A 22567-nucleotide genomic window follows, 5' to 3' on the forward strand; every position below is an offset into this window, starting at 1 on the left:
TACACTCCCTTATAAATGCTTAGGGTTTGAACTTTGTTTTGGATGACAAATCTGTTCAAGAGTGCCAATGTCCTGATGTTTTCCTGCTTCAACACACTTGACAACAAGCTGTTGCATCCATTTGATTTAAAATAGGTGTATTAGAGCAGGGAAACTTCTAAAACCTGTAGCATGGTCTAAGATCCCTGATAGTCTTTTAGCTGAGTTTCTACCCATCACGTCGGTGTGCTACGTGTTAGGATTGGTGCTTCCTAGTGTGTGCAAAGATCTTCTGTGCTGTACGTATGTCATGCTGCCCCCTGTACAGGGGGCATTCATCATGAAGTGGTTAAACAAATATTTTGGGAATAATTATGTTCACATTATATAAAGACTTAATTAAGACCCAGAAGCTTTTTTTTTGCTCATGTCTTGTCTTTAAGCTGACCAGCTCCAAGCTCAAGCTTCATATTAAGCACACAAACATGAGAGTGATTCATTCACTTCTTTAGAATAAAACAATTATAAATGCATCCCTTAAATGATTCTTTAAATATTTACGAAAACCTTCTAGTAGTTTTAGGACTAGGGAGAAGTTGAAGAGCCCAATTATGCTTCAGCACAGGCAGTTTTTATTTCTGCATAAACAGCATCACAAACAGTGAGGCGTGTCATTAATAATGTGTCCTGATTTGAAATCTCAGCCTGAGCTTACCAGAATTAATAAATATTCCAAGAAATGATCTAAGAAAAAGCTTCCAGCTGCTTGTTGATATTTCATCATGTGGTAAACGTTTACTGAAAATGACTACATGCTGAAAGCATCTACAAAATATTTCTCCACAATGAATTGCCTGACATACCAGAGTCGATGTAACTGCTAATGACTGCTCAAAGCCGAACTCACAAAATCACATTGCAAGTTATCTCAATTACAGCAGTTGCTGTTCATGAGACTGTAAATACAGCTGACTGGTTGGGGTTTAATCGGGGAGGTATGAGCATGAGAAGCATCCACTGAAGCTTCTGATGAAACTGCAGCATCAGGTGCCTCTTAAACTTTAAGCATGGCCACATTTGGCCTGGTTGGAGTGCAAAAAGATGAAAGGACCCCCTTGAATAAATATTTCCACAGGAGAGAACATCAAAGAGCTTAAAATATTAGTAGTACATATCTGAGGATCACACTGAGAAACTACTTTTTGTTTTAATCTTTAACTAAGGAATGATTTTTTTTGTTTGTTTGTTAGTTTGTTTTTTTGTTTTTTGTTTTTTTTTGTTGTTGTTGTTTTGTTTTTGTTTCAAGGAACTATTTTCATGGTTATTTCTGTTCCAGAAAGTCTGTTCCAGTAAGGTTCTATCACACTGTGGCCATAATGGATTTTTATGGTACAATATTAAGCAATTATGTCATGTCATAAGCCAACAATTAGAAATAAGTCAAGACAGGGAGAAACGAAGTTGGTGGTTCATGAGAGTTAGGTAACACAAGGGGGCAGACTTACTCTGTGTGAACACTTTCCTGGCTTGTTGGTGTTCCACATAAATATTTTCAGTATTACAATAAAAACTTAAGCCAAATACTCTTCAAAAGCAAAAATCACTGACAAGTGAAACATAAAAAAAAGAGTTAAATAAGCCCAATCCCACTTACAAAGAGAGCCACGTGCCATACAAACTAGAAAATCAGTATTTTTAATCATTTTAAAATAAACCAACAATTATAACCTGCTGCTGGTGATTGTTTGTGCCCTGCACTGTTGATTAATTTTGCTGTTGATTTACTCTTTGATTAACTAATTTGTTTACTGCATCCTAATGAACCCTATTCTTGCATCATTCATCATACATTTAAGAAGTGGCATAAATGTGATTCTATTGTCTAAATACAACATAAATTCCATAAAGCTAAGAACACTGTGAAATGTTAATGAAAACTGCAACTAGAAAATATCATAAACCAATATTTAATTCACAATTAAACATAAATCTACAAAACTTTGAGAGTTAAATATTTTACAATTAAAAAAAATCAACATCTCAAGAAAGTTGGGAAACGGGAAACAAAAGGCTGGAAAAGTAAATGGCATTAAAAGGAGTAGCTGGAGGAACATGCATGAATTAGTTTAAACTAAGTGGCATGATTAGATATAAAATGAGCACCTAAGAGGTGCAAGGTCTCTCAGAAGTAAAAATGGGTAAAATAAGCTGCATCTGCAAAATTTGGCAAATGTTCAGAAAAACAATCCTCAATATGAAATGCAAGGGAGACCGCCAAAATCAATACTGAACTCCCATGAGCTTTAGGCCTTCAAGCCACGCTGGATTAAAATCAGGCATTATTCTGTCAAACAAATCTCTGCATGGGCTCTGGAACACTTCCAAAAATCATTGTCTATGAACACAATTCATCATGCCATCCACATGAATAAGTCACATGTGAACATATTTCCAAACTCCTGCCATTACTGAACAATAATCTGTAGTCAGAAAACCTGAGTTTTTTTCACTACAAGTTCACTACAAGGAGGCTTTGATGTGCATCCCTTCATTAGAGCATCTTCCTGCTATTCATGTTAAATAGCCAAAGGTCAGTAACATATTTGGATGTAAAAGCAGAGCATCTCAGAAAAACTGAGTCTTTCAGAGGAGGGGGTTTGTCACCCTGTTTGGGCATGTGTGTGAGTTGGGTGTGAGTGTGTGCCGACTGTCTCCAGATGTATACACACTGCCATGAGTCTGGCAACAACAAACACACTTAACCTTTTAGTAATGTGTTAAGTGTGGCATGACCCCCAGCTCTCCATGTGGTCACAAATGAGGTTTCTTCAGGCCAGCATTTGTCTTAATCTAATGACTACTTTCCTAGATGTGATGCCTTTGAATGAACTGATTTCCACACGTGCATAAATTTTATAATGTTTAGTTAAAAATGACCTGATTTAGACCAAGTAAAACATAAATATTTTAGAGGGGGTCTACCGGAAGAGGAAACAAGTTTCAAGTTTGTGATGTTTGTCTTTTTTACATTGCTGTGAACATACAAAGGGCCACTCAAAAACAAACAATTCAGTAAAGCAGGCATGACTTTAAAGAGTCTTTTTTTAGCCTACATCTATTACATTTACTCTTAAACTCCCCAAAAGTGATCCTCATTAATAAAACCTGCATGGACTACTTTTTAATATTTATTGATGAATGCATTAGACACTGAAAAAATAAGTACTGATCAGAAATGTGTATAATAAGATCAAAGTATAAGTATCAATCTACTTTTTGGACAATGTGCCAAATCAACAGCTTAAATCAATACTTCTGGGAAAGAGCTGCAAATCTTTTTGACTTAGCTGAAAACTAATGACAAGACAAAGAGATTTACAAGGTGGCTCAGAATTCGGACTGTTAGTGTCAAAATCAAATAGACACAAAGAAACAGAGAACAAAAATGTTGTCCCCCATCTGCTGCACAGACTTCACTTTGTCACAGGCCTGCAAGCAAACTGGACCTCACCCTGTTCATTAAGTAACAAGAAAAAGTCCATGCACAGCTACAGATGTCGGGCAGGTGAGTGGAAGCTTAAACAGTCGAAACTGTGTGACGCCTTTGAAGGAAAATCCAGGGTGGAGCCGCCTCCATCCTGCAGAATAAAGCTGCATTTGTTTCACAGCACCAGAGGCGCAGCCTGAACCTGTCTGTGTGTCCTGCAGCATTTTTCACAGGATACAATGAGGGCTTCTTTTAGAAGTCAAGGAGGCTAAAGAGCTCATAGAGAATATGTTATAAACACACGCTGTTGTGCATCTGGAGTGATCGGGGTGTTTTCAGGTGAGAGAGGTGTGATCTGGCACCAGCAGGAAGCAGGAAATGGTCCTGCCTCTAAATTAGTTCAAACAGACGAAGTAGAAACAGGGAGTAACAAAGACAGACGGCCCTTTTTTGAGAACTTTGTGGTATATTTTATTGATGGTGTCCATATATATCAGTACTTGTTGCTAAGAAAATTAAATGTGTCAGGTATTTTATATATTTTTTTAATATTAAGCACAATGGTAAGATATTTGGTAAACCTCTTCAGAGGTTTAACCTTTCATCTTCATTCTCTTTCCTGATCCTGTTTCTTTCTCTGGTCACATGTCAGCTACAGATAGCTAAGCTCAGTGGAAACTAACCAAATTATGCACATAACTGACTCAGAAGACGGACAAAACTGTCCGTCTGTCTGCGTATAAATGGGCCTTTAGCCTTCTTTAAGGGGCGCCGGAGAGTGGAAATCTGCCAAAGTTTATCAGCTCAGCTTTAAAAACCAAACCAGTGAGCATTACTTCTGTCTTCACAGCCCAGCCTCCATCTTTTCTTCCATGTTTATAATCAACAAGGTGAGCTGTATATGCTTATAGCTTCTCACTTAAGGGCTTGTACTCTGAGCGACACAATAAAAAACCTCATGTGTTACTCCCAACAGCCTCATTTCCAGTTCCACCACACCTCATCACTCACATATTAAGCCAGGAATGATCAATTTGTTTAGGTTCTGTTTTAGGTTTGGTTCATATTGGATTTCTGTTTGTGGTGCTATTGTTCTTGGGATTTTAGTTCAGGTTGTCTTTAAGTTCATAAATATCTAAGTTCACATCAAACACATTTTCATCAAGATGGCAATACTCCTAATTCTGGATGGCATCTACAAAATGGTATCAAACACAGCTCTCAGTAAACTCAACATTCTTCATCACTCAGCTATTCGTTTTGCCACTAACGCAGCCTTTAACACCTACCTTTATGATCTTTACAAACTGATTGGTTGGTCCTCCCTTTTATACTCGGTGGCTCCACCACTGGTTTCACTTAGTCTATAAACTAATCCTGGGCCTGAAGCCACCATATTTCACACTTCTTCACCTTACCTAGAGTACATATCATACTAGGTCAAGTTCTCTATTATTTTTGGCTACAAATGCTGTAATTTTGCAGCAGCAAATGACTGAAACAATTCATAAAATACCATCAAACACATAACTTTGACATCTTGTAGCACTTTCAAGTTCAAACTGAAGCAGATCATTACTCCTGTTCATTCCAGATCACATGTGCATACATACATATACACATTCTTTTTCTACATACACTCATACATGCATGCACATGCATACATTTCTTTTCTCTTCTTTCCTGTTAATACTTTAATACATTTACTTTTTACTTGTGCCATTTTTATTTTCATTGATTATATGCTCATTTTCGAATCACTTGACGATCTGTGTTTTTACTAGTATGTTCATATGTATCTATGAATTTCTGTATTTCCCTTTTTCACAGAAAATTCAGAGTGAATGTTGATAAATTTGGATTCTCATGTCACCACATCAGAACATCTCCAGGACATTTCAGGGCTCTATTGCATGTGTGAAATGTATAGTTTCTGCGTCATTTTGTTGTAGATTTGAATAGTTTAAAATCATTTTGCAAGTTAAAGATTTAAAACAGATTCTGAACTAAAGCTTGAAAGCCAGATTTGGTCAGTTGTTAGATCCAGTTTCTTTCACCTGAGGCAGCTCACCAAATTTAAGCACTTTCAGCTCTTAGAAACAGTAATCCATGCCTTTATAACCATCTGGCTGGATAACTGCAATTCACCTTGTTTAGCAATGAGTCAGTCCTCTACTTCATGATATCAGCTTGTACAAAATGCAGCTGCACATTATTTAACTGGCACTGGCAAGTATGAGCACATCACCCTGGTTTTATTTTCTCTTCACTGGCTGCCTGTGCACTTTTTATTTTAGCTTTTATTTGCTTTCAAGTGTTTGAATGGTGTTGCTTCGCTGTGTCTCTATAAGCTCCTTCGTCCCTTTACACCTTCATTGTCTCTCAGGTCGGCTGACCAACTCCTTCTGAGTGTGTCCAAGACTAGTCAGAAGCTCAGAAAGGACCGGGCCTTTATACATTAGACCGGCCTCATCTATATTTGATGTGCTGACATTTTGATCTGATTTTAATCATTATATTTCTTTGATTGTGTCTTACATTTTCAATGTACTTCATTTGTTATTTATTTTTATTTTTATTTTAATGTTATGTTGCAAGTTATAGCACTTTGGTCAACTTTGTTGTTTTTATGGGTTGTAAGTATGATAACAGAAACAGGAAAAACATGCAATTAAAAGTTACCTTGAAATCACACAGCGCAGATAATGATTAAAGCTTTCAAGAATTTACTACCACACAACATATAAAACCTTTTCATCCAGAGAGACACTGGGTATAATTTACAGGGGAACACAAAATTTAAAATGCATTTGATGATAGCCACCAGGAAAAGTGTGTCGTTGTCGTTGTTGTTGTTTCATTATAATATGATGTATTGTGTGGTATTGCTTTGTGTCTATTACTAATAAAAAATGTGATTATGGCATATATAATGACTAAGATCATAGTAATTGTTATCATTTATTTGGGTATTGAGAAGGAGCAGAATTAAATAAAGTGTCTGTAAGATTGGATCGGCTGAAAGTCGGACACAAGCGCAGGCTGGTTGAGAGAGAAGGATTTTAATGGAACTTCTAACAGACCAAAGGCGTGACAAGACAATACAAAGTTCTGTGGTGTGCTGAGGGGTTTAAGTAGGCCGGAGAACAGGTGTGACTTGTTAGGTTGATGAGGATAGAGGCAGGTGAAGTCCGATGAGCTGGAACAGATGAGTCCTGGGAGATGAAGTCCTAGAACCGGTGATCAGAATTCTGGTGAAGCAGAGCGTACTGGTGCAGGAGTAGCAGGCATGACAGTGTGGCTTCTTTCCACTCCTTTTGAACAGACGTTTTGTTAAATTTTTGTTTTTTGTGCCTTTATACTCAAATAAACTCCGAAATCAAATATTAAAATCGGCCTTATTGGGAATTATGCTGTTTTAAAACAGAAACTGTATTTCAATACATAGAAGTAAATGGTGTTAAGTGATGTAATTTTGACACATGGTCACACTGGTTGAAAAACATCCTTACCAAGGGAGCTTTTATGAGAGTAAAAATTTATAAAACACAAGATACATTTTTGGTCATCTTGCACAGCCACACTATTGAATCTGCATTGTCTCCATAATTCTGTTCCACATACTGTCTGTATTGTCCCAGACTGACCCTCAGAAAACTGAATTATTGTCATTTCCATGTTTTAAAATTCAATATATCAGAAAATATCTACAGTAATTTGATTATGATTACCATCCACTAAAATGTGACTCCATCTAAGTGGCATTTAAGTAAAAAGGGGCCCAAATGTGGAACAATCCGGCTGCCAGTCAGCTTTCTGTACCAGGGGCGGTGAACTTACTAAACTTGCACAAAGACTTGACTTGTGAATGAATGCGTGTGTTTGTGGGGCAAAGTACTCAGGCGTGGGTGTGTTCTGTCACGGCCTTTAACATGGGGCATTTGTTTTTGTTTGCCCCCGCTCCTGGAGGTTTGCTGTTAAGTCGGGCTTTAGACTGTGTTGGTGTGCATGTGTGAAGTTAAAAGGATGTTTCACAGATTTCACATTTACCAAGCCTACAAGAACTCTCAACACTGTCAGAAGTTGAGTCAGTCTAGCATGAAAGATGTACAACTTCCAATATATGGTTTACACAACACACTACAGACTAAATGACACTGAAGATGAATCTTAAAACTCTAAACATCTCTTTGTTTAACTTTAGAAAAGTTTGATATACTGTTTTTTTTATTGTCATTAAGAAAATATCTAAAGAAATGTTTGCAAACTATGAAACATTCTTTTACTGGTTTAATTTTATGTCACTGTATGTGTCCATTCTCCTACATTCTAGAGGCAAATTTATCTAGAAATTGATGGTTATGCTTGTGAAAACCTTTTGACATTGAGAGCTGGAGTTACAGAGGATGATGTGGCAATTACACATAGACATTACTAAAAAATATCAATCTGGCTCATGAGCATTAGCTCATATTACTAGATGTTGGGACTCAAAAGTAATAAAAGCACAAGTGTTATTAATAGAAGTGTCACACTAAGACATGTAGCAGTGAATCAGCACGATGCACAATGTCCTAATACGACTCAGCAAACATTAATTCCATCACTGTGTGAAATTTTCTCATGTGGGGAAAAATGCTTTTACAGTTTGAGTTCATAAACTGCACAAGATAATTTGTCTTTACACTCCGAAAAGCAAATATATTTATGTCAAATACATCCTACATTCATCATTTTGACACAAGGTCGGCTGTTGTACTCTCTGAAGGTGATGTGTCATTTTCCCTCTGGTTTGCCAAGGACGTCATGATGGGGGAAAAAGCTCTTGGGATGTCAGATTTAGCTCTGATTGAAAAAACAACCTCTATGTTAGCTGTATAATATAAATAATAAGATTAAAAAACATTTCTATGAAAACCACAAACACGGCTGTTGTTATTCTAAAAGATGAGGGGTCTCTTCTCTCCTGCAGTGTCACTCCAGTGTTAATTTGACTGAGTGGGAGGAGAAATGCAGATGGTGCCGGTGGGGCCCTATTAGTGGCTTCTGAGGTCCCTCAAGCTCACAGTGGACTTTTGTCACTTGAACAGAGTCCACCACACCCAGCATCAGACTCAGCATTCACAGGGTAGCATTCTGCTCCATAGTACGGCCCAACAAACTTGTACTACAAAGGATTAGGTCTTTTTTCCTGGATGCAACTTTTACCAGCTTTTTTCCTAAGTTTATATGTTTTAAAAAGATATTTTGTCATTGAAAAACCTTTAGACCAAACAAATGAGGTGGAATATTTAGGGCATTGTTGCTGTGGCTGAAGGATTACTCTCTTTCTTCTGTGATCTTGCTACAACTCCTCAGATTAAAGACTCTTCAGTCATTTGCGACTTCAAGGATGCATTTTTCCACAGTTGTAAGTCCTTTAGTGTTCATAAATTTGTTTTTTTCATTAGTGGAAACCAAGTTCTACAGACCCTTCCAGTTCCACCAGTATAAAACTGGGGTCAGTCCACATTATGAGCAAGGGAAACCCACCAGCAGACACAAGTAAGTGTTTGTCCTTGGTTATGTGCTACATCACATAAAATCTTAATTTGCATTTAACTTTAAGTGACAACAGTTTATCTTTCTATGGAATGCTGTAAACTTTATTTCTCATTTGTCATCTTTTATCTCCACTCTGTAAGGAACCACTGTGCTTACGTCACAGAGAAAACTGTGACTTTCACTGTGCATGATGGGGCAGCCCCTTACGTAAAAGCTGAGTACAACAAGTGTTCCTGGGGCCAAAAATGTCCACAACTCTTGTGAGTAAACAACATTTCTTGTTATACATTTGGAATCACATCAATTCACAGTACCAGATGCTTCATTTAAGCTTTTTATCCCTGATTAATAACTGGGTGTTTCCTTCAGGTATCGTCTACTGTACAAGCCAATTTACAAGGTGGCTCATAAAACAGTAACAGAACTGGAGTGGCGTTGTTGTCCTGGGTATTCTGGCTATGGCTGTATGGAAGGGCATCCGATTTATCAGCGTCCTATGAGAATGTTCCCACCATTTAAAGGTCCACAGTTTAAAGGGCCACAGCACAAAGGGCCCATGTCTAAAGGTCCCATGTTCAAGGGTCAAGCTATCAATCCTGTTCTGAAAGCCAGCCCATGGAATCAATTTAAAGGACCTCCTGCAAGCAGTTTTAACCCTTACCCAGTGACCCACTTTGGGCCTCCGAGGTCTTCCTCCTATCCAGACACCTCCTTTGAGCCTTATCCATCTGAACCTGAACATGTACCAGAGCACCAGGAGCCACATCTCACAGACAGCGATCAGGAAGATGACCATGAGCACAGCCAAGGACCAGAGGAAATGATGCCAGAGGAAATCCCTGCTAGTGTGTCTGCTGAAGAACAGCCAGAAAGTGAGACCACAGGTGTGTGCCCTCTAAAAACTCCTCCAATAACAGGTCCCCCCCCCCCAACACACACACACACACACACACACACACACACGTAGCTATAGATATAAAGTGTGCTTTGAAAGGCGGAAAGATTCAAGCAGCACTAACAGTTTTATGTTTGCTATGTCTCACTTTTCTTCCTTTCTTTAGACCAAGTTCTCAATAGTGAGACTGAGGAACGAATATATCGAATGGAGGAGGATGTACGTCGTCTAAGTCAGGGTCTGGAGACACTGAGGGGAACCGTAGCTGGACTGGAGGATAGCCTACGAGCCTCGCTAAGAGAGGATGCCAACAGGATGCTTTCAGCTCTGCTCTCTGCTGCCCCTGGTCCTGTTCCCGCTCCAGCTCCAGCTTCTAACCCATCCACCGTTGGGTTTGTTGAAATTCCTGGGGGACACCTTGATACAGAAGGTTTAGATGGCAGCCACGTGTTTCCAGACCTCACAGAACTGAATGGAAGAGTGGAAGAGCTCAGGGCAGAGCTGCAAGGAAAGACAACAGAGCTGCAGGAGCTAAAAGCAACAGTAATGGGACATGATGGAGTACTGAAGCAGGTTTCAAATGAAGCGGGAATAGCATCAGACTCCACTGGCGAGAGTTTGATGGATGCCAAGCTAAGCGCAGCCAGGACAGAAATCCTTGGCGGACTTGAGAAACGTGTGGAGCATGCAGAAGAAAGGTGCGAGGAGAAAGCTGAGGATGAGCGCCGTCAATGCCTGAAAAAGCAAGGCGAGCAGCAAGAGCAGATGAGAAACTCTCTGGATGAAACTACACTGAAGCTGAGAAATGAGCTGGCTAACCTCCAAGCACAGATCAATGATTTAAAGGCCACAGAGGGCTGCTGTGATAGGATGAGTGGACTGGCAGAAAGAATGCAGCAGCTGGAAATATCAGTGGCAAGCCTTAATCAGTCCCAGGGGCACCTGAGGGTGGAGCTTGGTGGCCACAAAGACCACATAGAGGGAATGCTGGAGGGGCGTCTAGGATATGTAGAGGCCAAGCTTAACCTGACAGGACAAATTAAAAGTGATGACTCTGGGAGAAGGAATAGAGTCTTAGACAAAACTGTGACAGGACAGGGCTTGGAGGCTAGAATAGAGGGTAAGTTGAAAGCTCTAGAGGGTCGTTTACTTGCAGCTTTGGAGGAGCTGGGTAATGCCACCGCCCCTGCACTGCTGGAAGGTCATGCTGTTCCAACTCTGGAGACAGAGCTGGAGTCACTTCGAGGAAGACTTGAACTGGATGTGGACAGAGTGCAAAAACACCTGAACAGCCTTGAGATTCTCTGCTCCTCCTCTTGCTCTAAAACTCAAAAATCTGCCATTCAGAGAGACTCTGCTGGACCAAGTGAAAACCAAGAAGCAGAGCAGAGTATCAAGGAGGTACTCCACATGCAAGGTGACCGTTTGAATAGCCTTAACGTTTCACTACAGAGCATCCTAAATAAAGTGAACTTTAGGGACAAACAGATACAAGCAGAGAAACAGTCTCCCATTGAGACAGAGCTAATAGTCCTAAAGTTCAATGTTCGCTCAGTCAACCACACCCTCATAGACCTTAAAGATACCCTAGGCACTGTATCTCACCAGGTGGACCAAGCCAACAGCTCCTGGCATGAGAGAGAGGTCCGTCTGGCCCAGCAAATAAAAGGTGTGGTCCAGCTGGTTGGACACCAAGCTTCCATGCTTGGTGCAGGTGAGCGCAGACTGGCTAGACTTAAAGGGGAGCTACAAGAGATGAAGAGACGACTAGCTGAGGAGGTGAGAGGATGTCGGAGCACAGCTATGGTGGTCAAAAAAGAGGTAACTGAGGTTGGAGGGCGTGTCGCCAGCGTGGAGGACCAGTGTAAAGGTCTGAATTACTTGGCAGAGGACCTGGAGAGAATCAGGGAGGAGCTGGAAAGACAATCAAACGGTCTTCTCCAGCAGATCAATGGGACGCTCTTCAGCCATGCTCGACAGCTCTATGAGCTGAAAGGTGAACTCAAAAACTGCTCCAGGCCAGACCCGACACAGAGCTCAGAGATGAAGGTAGAGCCGAGACGAGGGGACACTTTCACTTTGAACTAGTTAATTTCTTATGGACAATCCATTTTTAAGGGAAATGTAAAATACAAAGGTTTTAAACCAGCACTGAAATAGGATGGTTTCAGTTACTTGACAATATGCAGCAAGACAAGAAAAGGCAGCTAGCTGTGACTGCAATCATTACAGAACCTTGACATTGACTCATTATGGTGCTACAGTGAGATATTATTTGTAATCTACCATTTTTTGGAGCCTTAGAGAGATTAATAACTGCACCTGTGTGACTATATTGTTTCTGTGAAGCTTGTCATTTTAAGATTGTTTTTGTATTATTTTTTATTATGTCTAGAGTAGATGCAATATATTTTGGATTTTTTTTTATTTTAGATTTTAATTATTAGCTTCAAATTGCATCAAAAGTTTGAGTTCAAAGCTATGTTCAGTTTACTTTTGAAGTTTTACAGTACTCACTTTTTAATAAAAAAGTTTCTTTCGAGTTTTTTTTTGTTTGTTTTGTTTTTTGTTTTTTTTTTTATTAATTTATTTTTACTTTTATGGTGTCTGAATCAAACCACCCCTTCCACCCCACATTAGAATAAGCAGTTTAAAATGGATGGATAGATTAATAAAACTCAAAATATGGAAACAAGTCATGATTCACTTCAGTGCTTAAAACAGAGAATTTATTGAACCACTAGATGGCTGTAGAGGACTGTTAGCACTTTGGGCTGCTGTGGATTGAAACATAGTGTGTAGATGATAGCATTCTTTCCAAATATTAAGTCAGCAGGGACAGATTGCCAAAAGAAAATTACTAATGTACATTATTGTCAAGGTGATAGAGAAAGACAACCCAGGAACAGCTGAGTGCAGCAGCTAACATCTCATTGTCTGTCTGCAGGCTACAAATTTTCCAGTTTTCTGAGCGCTGTTCTCATTGGACATTAAAATATGGAGAGAGGTGACCTTGCTAATAACCCTCCCCTGTTAGTCCCTGTTCCCCTATCGGACACAAACCATTAAAATGACAGCTATGTGGGAAATGAGCCCACTACTGTGTGAAAATACTTTAGCCTGAGACATGGGGTGAATAATAACCAAGGAAATGCCTGGTTGGAAAGGAGGGCAGCTAGAAGAGATAGACACCAAATTTATGTTGACCGAGGAAGTCAGTGACGCAGCAATCTCGAGACACAAATACACACCTCAGTAATGATACAGGTTCATGAAAAGATAGTATGAGGAAGAGACAGACAGTCCACTGCCTCCAGAAGCAACTGTTTGCACTTAACCCTCTGTTGCTCCAATGCAATAAAAGAAAAGCACAAATTAATTTACCACACTCTATCTGTTACTTAGAGTCCTGCATCTCTTCTAAAATCCATTATATCTCTGGCATTCTCTGTATTCATTCAGTGTCTCTCTTAAGTTCACACTCACACAAGCCCAGACAACAACCCATTAATCTTGTTTGTTTCCAACAAGACAGACAGGGCAGACAGGGCTCTGGTGAAATTGTCTCCTCTGACTCTCTTCACTGCTTGTTCATGGATCTGAATCAGAGTTTTGCTCCCTGCACAACCAGAAGACTGTCACTGACCACAGCATGCACCCAAACCACAAAAGGCAATGCTGGCACACAGACAGAGGACAAAGGATATCGGAGTAAACAGAGGGTAGAAAATGTGAATCATCCTATATAATGTCCTCTGCAGAAGCTTAAGGTTAAAGTAGAGGGTTTTTTTGTCCTCATTACAGTGATGGCCAGCAAACCGACAGAGTTGATTAAAGTTGGCTTGAACACAAGAAAGCCCATGAGAGAGTTACCTCATATCAAGGACTCTGAGCTGCTTTGTAATAAACTTCAGGATTTGACATTTCCCAGAAAGCAGTAACTGTAAAACAGAGTTAGAGCCTTTGTCCTGTTCTGAAGAAGAAGAAGTGGGGTTAAAGTTGTATTTGTAAAACGTAATGCTTGCAAAAGGAAATTATGAAATTTAGCTTCATGAATGTTTAAAATCATAAATTTTATAGATGCAGTGATGGCTAGAGTTAAGTACCTAAAATGCAATATGACTCAGTCTGGAAGGAAGTTAGATTAAGACAAACAGGAATAACAAAATGCAAGCGAACTCATGAACTCAGCCAAAAATAAGCAGATGTCTATAGAAAATGTAATAAATTATATAAAACAAAAAGTAATTTAACTAAGATAATTGTTAACTTAATTTATTATGTGTTTAATCTCTTCTAACAAATGAACTACTCTAAAACAAGTTGAAGAAAGAGAATCATTATGTGGGATGCACTTGACTTTCACCTTTGACCTGTATCTATATATGAGTTCTGTCTCCAGGCCTATCTGAGCTCTGCTGTTATATGAAGCATTATAAGTGTGGTCCTGCTTTTGAAGTGTTGCATGAAAAACCAGTTTAGCCACTGTCCTGCCTGATAAGAATATAATGTTTTCTGCAGTTTGAGCTATGAACCAGTGAGTGCAATTATTACGTTTTTATAATCACGGGATGCACAAGAGGAACGTGACAAGGAAACAGGCTTGGCTGAGCCTGGAGTCTATGTGATAAGAAAACTGAAGGCAAGGAGCAGTTGGGTTTAGAGGTGCCTGACTTTGTCTGCTAGGTTCCTAGTCTCTGTAACAGAGAATCACAATTGTACTGCATATGAGTTGTGTTTAGCTTAATCTTTCTTAGTCTATTATCTGTAATAGAGATTAGAAGTTTGGAATTGTACTGCATTTATTTGTGTCAAGCTTGATCTTTTAATAAAAGATCTCACATTTTCTGGGGAAAATCTGAATCACTGTTAATGGTTTCCTGACTCATCCTTTATTTAAGAATGGTAAAAAGGAACCCGGGTCTCTCGACACACGGAGACGACCAGCTGCTTCCTCAACACCGAGAAGGTAAGTGGTATCCTGTTTAAAAAGAGATTGCCGCTGGCAGGGAATAGATACCATTTAAAACTGATAAGGACTCATGGGTTTGCTGTAAGACCTGGAGTCAGACCTCTCTGTGCCTTATTGCATTGACTAAGGAAATTGCTCGTTTTTAAGAAGTAAGGGCTCCCTTGGATGAATAGGGGTTAGAGTCTGAGGAGCTGAAAGGTACCAGTATAGTATGACAGTCTGTAAATGTGGCTCTGTGGCAACATGAGATTAAAAGTCCTCATCTGAGAATAAGTGAGGGATAATGACAAAAAAGGTGTCCATCATAATGACTGTGAGCTCTAAAAGAGCTAAAACATCTAAGGGTTTGACTAATACCTGGATCAATGGTAGTCATCCCTTAAAGATGCACCACATAACTTTCAGACCTCAAAACTTTGTGCTCTGGACTCATTTGAAGATACAATCACATCTATTACATGCATTTCCCTGCAGTGTCCTGAGGCTGACACAACATTATCTTCTGGGAGTTTGGCTTTAAGCATCACACACTATCGAGTGGATGTAAGCACACCAGCCGTTTTGAGTGAGCACTGTGGCTGATTCAGCAAAAAAAAAAAAAACACAAGAAGACATCAGAAGAACAGAGGAAAAGAAAGAGAGGAATGGACAGAGCAAGACATATCACAAGAGTTAAAATATGGCATCTTTTACTGGATGGAATGAGCTCACAGTACAGGTAGGGTGCAAGATGGATGCTGAATTAGCTGTCGATAGGGGGCGACGTCACTGAGTAAATCTGCTCACGTTCTGTGGCGCATTTTTAAGATTTTAAAGCAGTGGAAACTATATTCACTAATTAACAGAATGACCCATGTATATCTTATTTTTGTCTTTTCTGCACAGCACACAGAACCTTTCAACACAGCTATAATCAGAGCTAAAGTTATGTTAGCCTCATTCTTGGTCTTAGTGAATAAAGTGGGACTGTAGCAATAACACTTGCTAGCTATTTAGCCATGTGGTTATTTGTAAGTTCTTCAAAAACAAATACCGCCTGAATTAACTGCAATAAGATTGGGATGTGAGATCATAAAAGTTGTAATAGAAAGGAGCACTGTGCTTCCTGTAACTTGTGTGTTACAGTAACCTTTTATTTATTTTACAGGCTGAGCCAGTTAGTTTTTGATATTGAAGAGAGACTTTTGCTGAAACTACTTAGTAGGTGTACTTTATAAGGAATTAATAGACAGCCTGAGGTCAATTAAAACCAAGAATTCAGCCAGATCTCGTCTCAACTAATTCATACTGATCAATTATGAACTATGGAACCAAAACCGAAACCTGACTTAAAAATCTTCAGCAGCTTCTTGGATTCTCCATCTCAATAAAAATGAGTTGAATCCCAGTTTTATTCCTCTGTTGGTGGGAGGCTTTTTAGGCCAAAAATGTGGTTTATTTAGAGGACGACAAAAAGTTCACCAGGTTTATAGATACATGACAGAAAGGAGGAAACAAGCACTCATGAACAAACTAGCTGCCACACACAACACAAAAGCTTTGATTACAACTCACACACACTTAGAGTGACTTTCTCTCACTCTCATATACTATTACTACAGTATCTTTATGAGCAACAGTTGTTTGCTGCTATATTGATGTTTAACTGATCTATATTTAATCTTTAAAGGCAAGGCAAGGCAGTTTATTTGTATAGCACATTTCATGTACAGGACAATTCAAAGTGCTTTACATAAAACAAAGACATTACAGATATTTAGAAATAGTAAAAGGCATCAACACATAATCACAACAAAATAATAAATTACATTAAAATGATTAAAAGCAAGATAAGTTAAAAAGGTTAACGTGCAGATTTCATGCATAGGCGCATGAGAAAAGAAATGTTTTTAACCTGGATTTAAAGATGTCTACATTCGGGGAAAGTTTAATCTCCACTGGCAGTTTGTTCCACTTGTTTGCAGCACAACAGCTAAATGCTGCTTCTCCATGAACTAACCACATACAGCAAAGTCTCAAGTGTTTTTCAGGTGTACCACTTAGTAGTTTAAAAAGTAAATACTTCTCTATCAAAATGTTTTGTTTTGATCTCAATTAAGACGCTGAATAGTAATAGATGGCTGCTCTTCTTGCTACTTAAATGTAGCTCTTCACACTACATACATTTATTGAAGTGGTACAAAAGAAATATTAGCTTCATTGGCAGAAGGTTTTTTTCAGTGGTCTTATATTGTTGTCATTTCATGGGGAAAAAAATATATGAAATTATCTTTGTTAGCTAAGTTGGGTTTTGATGACACACTAGAGCAGTGTTTCTCAATCCAGGTCCTCAGGACCCACTGCCCTTCATGTTTTAGATGTGACTCCAACACACCTGATTCAGATTAACAAACTTCATCAAGTTATTTGCAAGCCTGTTGATGAGCCATTCATTTAATTCACGAGTGTTAAAGTAGGTTTACGTCTAAAACATTCATCAAAACAACCATCAAGCTTGTTATCAGCGAACAGTTCAAAAGCTGACTTTGATGATATGGGGTTGGTTGTATGAGTGCCCATGGCGTGTGCAGCTTACACATCAATCCTCCATCAAAGGAATGCTTTACATATTTCAGCAAGACAATACTAAACCGCATACTGCATCCATGGTGACAGCATGGCTTTGCAGGAGAAGAGTCCAAGTACTGAACTGGTTGTGTCAAATTCAAAATGAGCTAATATTTTCCATGAAATGGCCAAATGTCTGAGTTTCAACATCTAATATGTTGTTTATGTTCTACTAGAAAAAAAATATGGATTTATGAGATTTGTAAATCATTGCATTGTTTTAATTTTAATTTTACACAGCCTCCTGGGGATCAGACTAACCAGAAGTTATGCATGTATGTATGTTGTGTGTCTATGTTTACACAGTATATTCCATGTTTTTTTCTCTTCTAAAAACTTTGAGCTCACACTTACAAAAAAAACATCTTCATGTTTTCACATACTAGTTGGCATTTCTATATTCTATGATATCCCGAAGAAAAACTTTGAATAAATACTGTATGTTAACTCCTCTGAAGACCTTCCTGTAGTTTTTTTCTTTATTTATTTATGATTAGAACAAGTCTATTTTTCTTATTTCAAGGATGGATTATTTAACATGAGGCATTGCTTGTTTTCAGAACAATGAAATGATGACCAACCAGTGTTTGTTCTTGTAACAACTGCACAAGGTTTCAGATGATTTATTTTCCACTTTTACTCCCATGTGTAAGGTTGTTTAATACATCAGCCCTGTAGCCCACTGAGACTGCTGTGACCTAGACAATATGACCTCCCACCATTTAGCAGAAATCATACTAACACAATAATTGAATTCTCCTGAAAAAAAAAAACTGAAGCATCAACTTATGCAAACACCATTTTTAAAAATGCAATAAAATGCATTTCTAATAGGCATTTGTTCTAAATGACTCTCATATCCTCCCGCTGACAACTCCCCAGTGATCAGTTCTAACCTCCCACACAGAGACACAAATCATCTCAGAAAACCTCCCTGCTGTAGCTCAACATCAGTTTTTGTTCATCAATATCCTCACTTTCCAAAGGACACTTCAAAGTTCTTAAAATAAACGGTGAAACGCAAGAATGTGTATAGTTTATATATATTCACACATGCACAATTTTAAAGCACATGTATAATATTGTTAACCTCATGTATGCTGCAGCTACATACATTTTAATATTTTTTTCTATCTACAAATTTTTTAAATGAAAGAATAAAGCCAGAATAAAGATTTCATTGCACTTTGCATATTAATTTCTTATTGTGCTGAAATACTTGAAAGTCTTTGGTTTTTCTGAAGCATCGTAAAAACATAAAACTTCAAGTTAATTTATGTAATGGATATAATCTGTTTTAGGTAAGACTTCTCTTTTATTAAGTTCTCTTTTCCACATCATTTTAAAGTGGAACAAAAATGTTATTACATTTGCAGCTGCTATATAGGAAAAAATGCTTTGCTCTATAAATGACATTTACTACTCTGAAATCGTATTATTCATCATAAAGAAGCAGACCAGTATTTCCAGCAGCATTGCTTGAGCATATTGCAGTGGCTTATCAGATTAAATTTCTATAACTTGAAGCCATGTTATCCATTCTTTAAAGAGGTTGAGAAACTTCTGTTCCCAGGCCAGCTGGGACAACATGTAAGATGTGAATATAACATAATGCACTGATTTGCATATTATTTGCACAACTCCAAAGGTCCCATTTCTACATTTCAATCCACTTGATTTCTGAACTTTGAGCCATTGCAACAGTGTGATTGTTTTCTCTTAGACTTGCTGTGTTTGGGATCATTATCCAGCTGTATGGCTCAGACAGATGGTTTCCCATTTGACTGTAGAAAACTCTGGTTTATTGAGGAGTTTGTGGTCCAATCAATGGCTGCAAGGTGACCAGGTCCCATGGCTACAAAACAAGCCCAAATCATCACCCCTCCACCTCTGTGCATGACATACTTTGAGGTGTTTATGCTAAAATATGCTTTGCTTGTTTTTCCAAATGTAATGCTGTGAATTATGACTAAATGTCTCCACTTTGATCTGGTCTGTCCAAAGTACATTGTTCAAGAAGTCTTGTGGTCTGTTCAGATGCAACTTTGCAAATGTAATCTTTACTACCATGCTCCTTTCAAGGTGTAGAGGCTTTCTCCTGGACACCTTTCCAGACAAACCACACTTAAATCTTTTTTCTAATTGTACTGTCATGAACTTTAACATGTAACATGGTAACTGAGGTCTGGGGAGTCTGAGATGTAAATATTGGGTTTTGTTGTAGTTTATCTGAACAGACTGGCCTTGGGGAGAACTTACTGGGGTGTTAAAGCTCTTATTTCATAGCAATGTTCACACTTATTAATAACCACTTAGTCAAGCGCATTTGTTTAGTAGCACCTGGCTGCTACTTGCCCTCTTAAGCAGTTCAATCTCTCTCTTGTATGCGACTTTATTAGTTGTGACTATTCTAACAAGTGGACACAACATCAGTCTTTAGTTTTCCTGTTGCAGCTTTTTTAATGTGTTGGTGGCAACACAATTAAGAAGAAAACATGTTTCCAAAAAATAAAATAAATGTCAATGTCAGCATTACTGTCCATCTCCTTTTTTAGTCAGAACTAAAGTTCCAGTCCTATGTGAGCCATTGCTATTACATTTTTTTACAACTTTTCTGAAAATAGGGCTATAAATAGAATTTCAAAAACAGCTAGATAACATTGGCTAGTGCCATTCCAGTCCAGTGAAGGCTGTGACTTTTCCAGATAAGTAAAGAATGAATTGGAGATGCACCAAAATAACAATAATTTGTTTTTTTGTCCATCGCCCAAGTCTGATCATATCAAATAAATAAATAAATAAAAATAATCTGGGGATTATCTGAGTCAGTACTATTCATCCTCCAGGCACCACAAATGTCCGCACACAACCTTATGAAAATCTGCCTAATAGTTATTTATATCTAATTTAATATTTTTCCAGTCTTCAAGATATTTCAGTCTACACAAAAGTGGCTGATTACCAATTTCTACAATGCACAAAAACCAAGCTCATACATTGAGTAAAATTTTTTGAACTGACATCCAAGCTGTGTAATGCCCAGAGGGAAAGTGACTGCACTCATGTTCAACATGATCTCCAATAATTTCCTTTTGTTCTGATCATTTCCTGCCTACTGCCATCTCCAATAAGTCACTGAAGGGGACTTCATAGTATAGCGGACCACTGGCTGTGGCATTAAATTCATCTAAATATGACTGAGCTAGTGGCCTGAGAAGGAGCAGAACCCTGTGCTGAGGTACTAATATGACAGCACTGCTCTTTGCAGCTTTGACAGCCCTGCAGTCTCGGCACAGTTCAGCAAGTGAGCACACGCTCCCTTAAGCAGCTTTTCATGAGTCTGAGAGCTGTGCTGCTCCAAGCAAACTGAATGTATGAGTACGATAAAGCAGGATGGCACAGTGCCGTAGGTGCAGTTGGAACGGTCCCTCTGAGATCTGGACTTACTGTGTGACTGGAGATGACACTTTATTTCTCAAATGGCTGTACTTGAATACTTGAATTAAGTACAGACACTTGTGAAATCTAATTTTAATCACAAGTTACACATCAAATGCCAATTGCAGAGTAGCAACAGGCTTTCATTGATCAATACCCTGACCTGTTGGTTAAGCTTCATATGGCAAATGGCTTGGATCGACACTGTATTGCACGTTACATTGCACGTTGTCATACTCACAAATGTTCATGCAGCATCAAGCTCATTCTCTAGCATGCATATACACAGTAGGAGTATTTGTAATGTTCAGTGGCTTGCCCAAGGACATAAAGGACTGACTACTTGCTTTAAAATTAGTGGCTGAACTGCTCTACTTCCAGAGCTGTCACCCATTTCTTCATTATGAGCAATTGGGAACAAGCAGAAAAAATGGTCAAAAAACTGTCTAAAATCCTTGTTACTGTCCCTCAAATTTATAGAATTTTTTGAAGATAAAATAGGTGAATATCCAACTAAAATTTTTCTTTGACAAACACTTTTCTCTCCTTCAACCTGTATTACAGTCACTGTTCTGACAGATTTTCATCTGCTCACTCTGCAGGTAAGGCTGCCATTATCATGTTACAGTTTACTTGGGAACTGTCAATAAATAATTAGGATTAACCATATAAGTGCTACTCTGCTGATCTTATGACACTATTACTGTATAAACCTAATAATGGTATGTATACTTACTGCTTAAGAGGAAGATTTGTTGGTACTGAACATTGGAACATATTAAGAAGACTTTGACTTACAATTCCTGTAAACAATAATTTAGCCTCGGCTGGGAATAAATTGCCAAAATCTTTTAGAGAATGGGAAATTTTGTTTTTGATCGTCATCTTACTGTTGTAAATCGGACAAATGGACTCCTCCAAGTTATTTGGCTCCGCTTTTTCATGTGGCTTCAGATCAAATGTCGCTAGCAGTAAAGTTGTCGGGTTTGGCTTTGTAGCTTTGATAAATTTAATAGATGCTTGCCTAAATGTGGTTATCCAGATATTAGAAGCTAAATGCCTTGGTGGCACAACTTTTCCACTCGGGTATAATTAAACCATGAGAGGATGTAACAAGATGAGCATCAGCCTAACTTCAAACTTTGGAAAACAATAAAGAGAACTGTAAAGGAGATAAGTCACTTCTGTTAATCGCAGCCAACGCTTTGTATTCAGCTGAGGGTAAATTATATAAACAATTATGAAAGAATATTGTGGTCAGCTCACGTAATCACTGTTTCAAATAATTGTGGCGGGAATAAGCAGATGTGTTTGTTGTGGAGATGTATTTGAGGAAACTCACTTCTAACACATTTCACAGGCAACCTTTGCTCACACTTAATGAAGCAGAATGACCTATAAAAATGAAAATAATTAAAAGTCCAAGGGATAGGCACACCCGGAAAGTAGTGGTAGCGACAGTATATAGAGGGGATCCGAGAGGGGTGGGGGTTGGTACTTTGAGTCATCAGTGACACTCAGATCTTTCCAGTATTATGTTGATCCCTCTCTCTCCCCCTCTTCCTCCCTCTCTGGCCTCTCTCTCGTCACTGTGCTCTTTTCGTTGAACATCAGCACGCTCGGTGAATGTCCACAAGGATGATGA

At 38.6% G+C, this 22567-nt stretch overlaps 1 protein-coding gene across 1 annotated transcript; it reads left to right on the forward strand.

The window, feature by feature from the left end:
- The first annotated feature begins 8673 nt into the window (after nt 1–8673).
- LOC121651683 (EMILIN-2-like) lies at nt 8674–12299 on the forward strand. The gene is made up of 4 exons (XM_042004046.1): nt 8674–9010; nt 9151–9270; nt 9380–9894; nt 10072–12299. The coding sequence occupies exons 1-4, from the start codon at nt 8859–8861 to the stop codon at nt 11991–11993; spliced, it is 2709 nt and encodes a 902-aa protein (XP_041859980.1). The 5' UTR covers nt 8674–8858; the 3' UTR covers nt 11994–12299.
- Nucleotides 12300–22567: the final 10268 nt, after the last annotated feature.

Source organism: Melanotaenia boesemani, chromosome 13 (assembly GCF_017639745.1).
Source record: "Melanotaenia boesemani isolate fMelBoe1 chromosome 13, fMelBoe1.pri, whole genome shotgun sequence".
Lineage (NCBI taxonomy): Eukaryota > Metazoa > Chordata > Actinopteri > Atheriniformes > Melanotaeniidae > Melanotaenia > Melanotaenia boesemani.

What these genes read in the sequence shown, in the direction of transcription:
- LOC121651683 (XM_042004046.1), top strand. Translation starts at nt 8,859, where the DNA reads ATGCATTTTTCCACAGTTGTAAGTCCTTTAGTGTTCATAAATTTGTTT. An exon ending in AAACCCACCAGCAGACACAA is followed by an intron (nt 9,011 to 9,150) that starts GTAAGTGTTTGT and finishes CCACTCTGTAAG; the next exon opens with GAACCACTGTGCTTACGTCA. An exon ending in CAAAAATGTCCACAACTCTT is followed by an intron (nt 9,271 to 9,379) that starts GTGAGTAAACAA and finishes TGTTTCCTTCAG; the next exon opens with GTATCGTCTACTGTACAAGC.